This window comes from Chiloscyllium plagiosum, chromosome 4, assembly GCF_004010195.1.
Source record: "Chiloscyllium plagiosum isolate BGI_BamShark_2017 chromosome 4, ASM401019v2, whole genome shotgun sequence".
Lineage (NCBI taxonomy): Eukaryota > Metazoa > Chordata > Chondrichthyes > Orectolobiformes > Hemiscylliidae > Chiloscyllium > Chiloscyllium plagiosum.
This window is the reverse complement of record NC_057713.1, coordinates 111,768,547-111,777,238: the sequence shown is the minus strand read 5'-3', so window position 1 is coordinate 111,777,238 and position 8,692 is coordinate 111,768,547. Positions and strand designations below refer to the sequence as shown.

Below are 8,692 nucleotides of genomic sequence, written 5' to 3'. Positions count from 1 at the left end.
TCCACCTATCGCATTTCCAATGCTCCTCCCCCAAGTCCCTCTTCCCTACCTTTTATCTTAGCCTGCTGGACACACTTTCCTCATTCCAGAAGAAGGGCTTATGCCCGAAACGTCGATTCTCCTGTTCCTTGGATGCTGCCTGACCTGCTCCGCTTTTCCAGCAACACATTTTCAGTTTTGATCTCCAGCATCTGCAGCCCTCACTTTCTCCTCCTGTTTACAAACAAGGCCTTGTTTTAGTAATACTTGACTTGAAGATAAGGCATGTTTTCATTGTGATAATCATGGAACCTTTTTACAAATGCATTCTGACTTCCAGTGGATGCCCTTTGACAATACTGAGGATAAAGGATTTGTGCAAGTTTGTGTCTGCACTGGAGGGTCCTTCTGTCTCTTAGCTCTTTTCCAAGTGACATTGCACTCCACTTTGTCTCACTACATCTAATAAGCACAGCAGAAGGGAAAGCATTCTCATTTAGCTACTGTTTGTGCCAAGGGATGTGTGTGTGTGTTTTCGGAACAGTATCATTTAGTCGGGTTTGGAAAGGAAATGTGAACATTGGGGAAATCACTTCCTCCCACACTGTCCCAGGAAGTTTTAAGGTCATATGAGCCATTTTTGAGATAGTAGCCGCAACTGTATCTACATTAGTTGTGTCTGAGACTGTTTGATTACACTGAAAAATGGGCTAAGGTTTGTTTCATGTTCTAATCATTTGTTTTGCTATTTTCTGTCTGTACTTCAATATCTAGTTCAAGGGTTACATTGAATAGCAGCATTTTCCTTACTATGTTCCTTAATATGTATTATTAATTTTTCCTTAATTATGGTCTTTATTATCAGCAGCATTTTCCCTTCCCCAGTTTACTTACCAACTCCCATATCTCCCCATTTCCCTAATCCAGCTGTAAAACATGCAGATGTACACTGTTGGCTAACTTAATTTGGACTTTTCCTAACACATTTTCAGAGTCTCTTTAGATGCTGATGAAAGAAATACATATTTTCCATCACACATTTCAACAATTACCAATGTAGCTCCCTCTATCAATCATTCTCTCTTCTCTGTAAAACTATCTGTCAATCACATTCTAGAATATTTTGTCATAAAAGTGGTGCTTTTCTCAAAGCTGTTCCTTTTTCTCAAAGTTACTGTGTCTTTGATTTTTTCAGAAAGATCGTAAAGTAGCCCAGGCTCCAAAATGGCTGAGTTGGTGCAGAGATGAATGGTTTATTGGGGCCCTTTCTGGTTACCCCTAAACAGATGATACCTCAGGCTAAAGGCTTTCATGTTTTAGAAATAACTTGTATGATGAAAGGGGAGTTGCCAGTCCTGGCAGCTGAGGTCTTTTGGTTCAGTTCAGTTGTGTGTGTAAAGAAAGGCTGGGTACTCTCTCTCCTTCTGCCCTTCTGATTTTGAACTGTGACTTGCCTGTGCTATGTTTTACTGTTTGTGCCAAGAGGTGTGTGTGTTTTTGGAAACAGCATCATTAAGTTGGGTTTGGATAGGATAAGTTATCGGATATTCTATTTGCTGTTCTTTGTGTTTCATTCCATAATTTTGTAAATAAATTTGTTTGTTTAAAACTTGGCAATCAACCCAGCTAATTTAACCGGGGAATATCCACTATACACCTAGCTAAACAAATAGCAAAGTTACAATCTGGGCTACCTGCTTAAAGAGGTTTTGAGGGGTCCATAACAGTTCCAATGCCAATTCAACTTTTTGTTTTACTTAAGAATTACTCAGCAAGTGTTTAAACTGCAAGCTAAGATTGCTGCATCTTAGCCTCTCAAATTTAAAGCCAATTACATCTTCACTTCTGAGATATCCCACTTCTGACACCACTATTAAATTTTCAGTATACATAGCCATTGTTACCTAATATAAGTACTTGACGGTTTGTCAATGATTTTCAAATAGATTCTTAAGTTTGTTTAAAGCAGTAGTTTAGACCTGATACATTAATTAATTAGACAAAAAAGTATACAATCCATGTCAGCTGAGGATGGTTCACTGCTATCAGAAGATGAAAAGGCAGTTGACTTTTTTTATTCACTTGTGGCACTCATTGGAATTTATTTCCTATTCCCAGTTGTCCTTGAGAAGACGATTGTGAGGTACCTCTTAAACTACTGCAGTGCGTGCTGTAAATAGATGCACAATGTCATCTGGGAGGTAATTCCGGTCACATGAAGGAATGGCAATATATTTTTAAGTCAGGATGATGAGTAGTTTGGAGGAAACTTGCAGGCTGGGGTGTTTCCACATATCTGCTGCCCTCGACCGCCTAGATGCAAGTGGTCATGGATTTGGAAATTACTGTTCAAGGACCCTTGGTGAATTTCTACAGTGCATCTTGCAGAAAGCACACACTGCTGCTGTAAGCATCAGTGGTGGAGGGAGTGGATATTGTACATGTCATGCCAATCAAATGGGCTGCTTTGTCTTGGATGGTGTCAAGCTTCTCGAGTGTTGTTGGAGTTGCGTGTATCCAGGCAAGTGGGGTGTATTCCATCACACTCTCGACTTGAGCCTTGTAGATGGTGGACAAGCTTTGCGGTGTCAGGAGGTGAGTTGATCTCATGAACGAAGGCAGCATCCTGCTCTTTAGCCAATGCTTGGGAATGCTTTCCTAAGACTTCCTTCTCCTCTTCTGGTCTATCTTCCATCTTGAGAAGACAGGTCTCTGATGGTGATCTAAGGACCTACTCATGAGGATTATGCTCTGACCTTGACCGCTTGCTAATGCATCCTAATTCTCAGAGTTGGTAGTTTACACTGTGTCAACCACCCATTTGAATTGTTTCAACCAATGGATCACAGGATCACTCATGATATCAGGATGACCTTGTCTACCTTCATCTGAACGTGGGTCACCTTTCCAGGAACAAGACATTTTCTATATCTAAACACTGCATTGAGAAGAGGATCAATATGGTGCCAGAGAAATGTTTAATGATAGTTCAATGGAACACTACATCCTTGGTAAGTGATTCTTGGTTTTCTTGTAGTTTCCTTTTCTCTTTATTTACAAGAAATTTGAAAGGTTAGTTACTGCTGTAATAATAGTTACAGGAGATCTTATGCTACACAGGAAATACAAGGAAAATTCATTTTAAAGAGACTCAAATTTACAATATATAACCTAATGTAGACCTACAGCTTAGAATAAGTTGTATGACAGCTCAATGCAACAAGTAATTACATTTCATGTGAGGTTTTCTGTGTGGTGAATAAATAGAATCCAAGGTGAAATTTAGTGATGGCAAGGGCAGCCATGTTCCCCTTAAGAGATTTGACAACACACAAATCAAATAGAGTGCAAGCAAAGTTACTCTAAGTAACAGAAGTATGTTCTGTTTCTCTTAACTTGCCTAATACAATAAACAGACCTCTTACTGTCCTGCTTGATTACAAGTTGAGTGCTGAAGTATGAATTCACCATATCTGCTTCACACATACCAATACAACTGTTCTGAGGGCCCTGCAGCAATTTTTGTCAAAGAGTGGATAAAACATGACAAACTTGAAAAAGTTGCTCCAGAGCTTAGAAAAATAAGTCCCCCAAAGAGACTAACTACTCAGAAAAAGAAATTCTGACAAACATCCCTAAATATCGCTAATGACTGTTGATTACTGCTTCAGAATTTTTGCTCATGTTTCAAGGTCATGATCTGCATATTCTTTCCTGCGTGGAATCAGAAACAGAAGGCCTCATTTGTGAGTAATGAGAAGATTGATTTTGCCTAGAAGCATGGTGGGTCAGGAATTTTAACATGGCTTCAGCTGAAATTAATGAGAAATGAGAAAAGCATAAGCATTTCGAAGTGCAATTGACACAGCAGTTCTCTTCAGAATTATTTGACGTGTGTTGATATTTTGCTATTGCGTGTTGGAGATTGACATCAATTTGCGCTTCTCTTTGCTGAATTTAAATGTTAGCTATAGCTCAAAAGCACAAACAGTTAATAAATTATATGTTTAGCTGGTTTTTACTTTGCTGAGTTTGTCTTCTATTTAATTGTGTTTTTCTAACAGATTGCATGATTTCCTGTTATAGCTGACCCACCCAGTCTTATCCCATTTCGAAAGATAAAACTTTGTCTTCATGCAAAACTTTATGGCAAGCTTCCCTAAGTTAAGAATGTTGACAACAATTTATTATTATTTAAATCTGTGCTGCCTGGTGTGACCAAGGGGCCACTTCTGGTTGCTTGGCAATGTGGAAGTCCATTACAACAAATTAATTCCTTAAAAAAAGTTAAGATTTGCTGATAGGAGAAAAGAGACAACCACAAGTGTTACGTACTGAAGGAAACTAAAGGAATAAATTCTGCAGTTGGCTCTGTTATTGTATCTCAGTGGTAGCAATCCATTTCTGAATGCAATTGTAACTACAGGTCACACTCAAGAAACTTGATCCTAATACCCGGGTTGACACTCCAGTGCAGTATAGGACAATTATGTTGTTGGAGATGGTGTCTATCAGATAAGACGTTAAACTAAAGCCCTCTCCTTCACTTACCTGTCATGAGATTATACTGCTGCTTTGAAACTGGGGGTGCTCTATCAGCCTTCCAGCTTATGAATGGGCCCCCACAAATGGGCTGAATGGCCTCTTTGTGCAACATAGGGATTCTATGATTCTATGTTTGGCCACACGAGTGTGCTCACCAATGAGATTGCAGCTGATCTATTTGTGTTTCAAATTCCATATTCTCATCTACCACCAATAACTGTTGATTTCTTTGCCTAAAAGAATTATTAAATAATTGTTGAATTATTTAATAATTGTGCCTCCTCAGCCTTCTGTGGTAGAATTCCAAAGTTACATAGCCCTCTGTATCCTAAAAGAATCACCCTAATTTTAAAACATAGCCGCCTAGCTTCACGATAGGAAACATCCTTTCCATATCCATTTTGTCAAGACCATTCAGGATCCTATACACTTTAAACAAGTCATCTCTCTCACTCTTCTAAACTCCAGTGAAAACAGTTACAGCCTGGCGAACCTATCCACATAAGACAAATCACTAATTCTAGATATCAATCTAACTAACCTCCATTGAGCTGCCTCCAATGCACTTACATCCTTCCTTAATAAGTAGACCAAAACTGCACATAGCATTTGAGATGTGGTCTCACAAATTCCCTATATAACTGAAGCATAACATAATTACTATGTTCAATTCCTCTTAGAAAAAAGGGTAGTATCACGTTAGCATTGATGATTGCATGTTGTATCTGTTCTTAGCTTTTTGTAACTCATGGAGATCCATTCAAAGATGAGTCTTCCTTCTGGCCATGAAATTAACCAATTCAGGGAAAATCACATTTGAGAGACTATTCTCCATACAGTGTAGCTTCCTGAAGTTGACAATCAAGCTCTAAACCCACAGGAAATTCCTAGTTGTGAATGTAGTGTTGCAAAGATGGGTAGAGTAATAGTAGATTGGGAGGCAGGGATTTAGAATTTGATGTTTGTAAAATCGTTAAATTGTAAAATGCTGGGGGGATGGAGGAGGTATTGCACGGTCCCTTTAAAAGATGATGCTTTTTCTGCGCTTAGAGCGTAAAATGGATGTCTGTGAGCAGAAGCTTGAATTAGCAAGTACAGAGAGAGTACCAACTGAAACATTTGTATCGAAAGGCCATACAGTTAGCAGGCCAAGCCGCAGTTTTACCAAGACAGCATGCTTTTGAATTTAGCCAATCAATTTGAACCAGGCACTTAGATACCAAAAACCTTTTAAATTTAAATGTGATGGGTTTGACAACATAGGATCAATGCTATTGTAACAAATATTGATATTTTATCACAGGTATAAAAGGAGGGGGCAGTTGGACATAGACCCCAGAGCTAACAGCCCTCAGCCATCCATCAAAGCTATCAGTCCTCAGCTCTTTCTCTCTCTCTCTCTCTCTGGAGAAATTGGCTCTCACAGTCGTCTATATATTAGAGAAAGCACCATCTAAATAGCAAAGGCATTCTTGACAGAAGAATAACAAAGAAGGTATTCCTGACAGAAGAATCAATGGAGAAGGCACTGAACATTCCAGAAGACATGTAAACTGGCTGTAATTTCAAGAGAATAATTTTTGTTTGTCAATTGAGTGGAACTTGTATTTATTGGAACAGCACGCCATTAGAATCTTGTTTTATTTGGGAATAGGTAATGGTTAGAAGGGTTTTATTTGGTTAACTTAGTTAATTGTTCACTGTTAGAGTTAGATAAATAAATTGTTACTTGCTAATTTTAAAGTGAGTGTCAAGGATTTACTTTATTTAAATACTAGAAGTTACTGAAAAGCAGGTTACACCACTTTTCACACTTTTTTTACAGATTACAGAGCGAGGTGCTCCTCTTTGTTGGGGGGGGGTGGCGGTCACCGTCTGCTTTATAACAAAGCAGAAGAGAACTGGAAATAGTTGCGTTATGGTAGTCAGAACAACTGGGAGACATTCAAGAAGATGTTGTGGACTCAGAACAAATATGTTCCTGCAAAGGAATGGGTGAAATTCACAAATCTAGACTCCATTGGATCTCAAAGAGCATAAAAGGATATGATTAGGAAGTGAAATTTGCAACTGATACTGAGAACACAGTATTGTAGAAAGTGCAAAGGGTAAAGAAGGTGCAGAGGTGAAAGTTACAAGGAGGTTAGGAAAGCCAAGAGCAGCATGAAGAAATATTAGCAAATAAAATCAAAGAAAATCAAATGTGTTTTATCTACATACAAAGAGCAGAAAGATAACTATGAAGATGATATCTTCGAGACTGTGTGGAAGTGGAAGACATAGGCATGTTTCTTCATTAATACTTTGCATCTGACTTCATAAAAAAGGGTGATGATGCAAATATTGTTATGATACTTTGGATTACATTATTGATTAGGGGAGGCATAAACAGGTTTAGCATTTTTTAAAGAGGATAAACTACCAGTCGCAAATGAAGAATATCCAAGTTTACTTAGAAAAACAAAGGTTAAAATGGTGGAGAATCTGACTATCATTTTCCAATTGTCTCTGACTCCAGTCCTGGTGATGGAGCACTAAAGGCCTACTAATGTTCTGTTTGGAAAGAGAGGAAGAGGAACTCTGCTGAACTGTAACTTTGATGTTTGACAAATTATTGGAAATATTTATAGGGGCCTTATGGCTATTTCAAGTAATCAAGAGCAATTAGTATGGATTTGTTTGGGTTAGTTTGTATTTTAGTAACCTGATTGAAGTTTCTGAGAACATAATAACAAGTGCACTATGTATTGTTCACATAGATTTTAGTAATCAGCTTTTGCTAGATGCCACAGGAAGTTCAGCTTGAAAAGAGCCCTGAGACCAAGGAGAGTGGATTATTGGGTCCAAAATAAGCTCAGCGTCAGAAAGCAAATGGTAATAATCAATGTGTGTTATTGTGACTAGAAGGCTGTTTCCAATGGGATCTCATAGGACTCCATGCTAATTGCCTTGCCTTTTGTGATATATGTACATATGTTCTCCCCATGTCTGTGTGGGTTTCTGCCTGGTACTCTGGTTTCCTCCCACACTCCAAAGATGTGCAGATTGGGTGGAGTGGCCATGCTAAATTGCCCAATACTGTCCAGAGTTGTGCAGACTAGATGGGTTAGCCATGTTAATTGCCGGGTTACTGAGATGGGGTGAATGTGGATGGGATGCTCTTAGGAAGTTTGGTGCAGACTTGATTAGCTCAATGACCTCTTTCTGCACTATAGGGATTCTATGGTTCTATGATATCAATATTTGACTTAAATATTGGGAACATGTCTCGGAAGTTTGAAGGTGCTTCAAAAATGGTTCACAGCGAGGAAGAAAGCAATGGAATGGTCAGGTGGTCAGAAAAGTGTCAAATGGGATTTATTCTGGAAAAATGTGAAGTAATGCATTGGGGAAGGGAATGCACATCAAACTGTCAGATATTGGAAAATGTAAAGGAACAGGTACATGAGAGTATTATCACAAGAAACATATGCTGTAGTATTGTGTTCTGGCCATTGCCTCACAAAAAGGATGTCACCACACCAGTGATGATATAGAGAAGACTTAAAAAGATATTGCCAGGATAGGAAAAATTTTAATAAAGGGCCTTAGTCAAGGTTTGATTACTCGGAAGAAAAAGATAGGACAAACGAATTTAATGACAAAACAGGGAGAACTCATGATAAAAATAGAACAGTGTGCTTCTTATTATAATGAAATTATATGAGGTGGTGAGAAAACAAATAACAGAAGCAAAGAGGAAGTATGAAAAGAAACTGGCAACTAACATAAAAGGGGATCCTAAAGTCTGCTATAGGCAAATAAATAACATAAGGGTGGTAAAGGAAGGAGTAACTAGAGACCAAAAAGGAGATTTACACAAAGAGACAGAGGGCAAGGCTGAAGTATTGGACTAATAGATTTCATATGTCTTTTCCAAGGAAGAAGATACTATTCAGGCCATGTAGGAAAATCAGTTGATAAAAGTTTTTGAAATAGATAAGGAGGAAGGATTAGATAGGCTGCCTGTACTAAAAGTTAGGCAAAAGTGAGGACTGCAGATGCTGGAAACCAGAGTTTAGATCAGAGTGGTGCTGGAAAAGCACAGCAAGTTAGGAAGCATCCGAGGAGCAGGAAAATTGATGTTTCAGCCAAAAGCCCTTCATCAGCAATGGAGGCAGAGAGCCTC

At 38.6% G+C, this 8,692-nt stretch overlaps 1 protein-coding gene across 1 annotated transcript in view; it reads left to right on the top strand.

Annotated features, from left to right (window-relative positions):
* Window positions 1-6,184, top strand: part of deptor (DEP domain containing MTOR-interacting protein) — a 134,306-nt gene extending 128,122 nt beyond the window's left edge. Inside the window, exon 9 of the mRNA XM_043688969.1 lies at window positions 5,828-6,184. Within this exon, the coding sequence (XP_043544904.1) occupies window positions 5,828-5,833 (6 nt within the window). The 3' untranslated portion in view covers window positions 5,834-6,184. The remainder of the gene's footprint in view (window positions 1-5,827) is intronic.
* The last annotated feature ends 2,508 nt before the right edge of the window (window positions 6,185-8,692 follow it).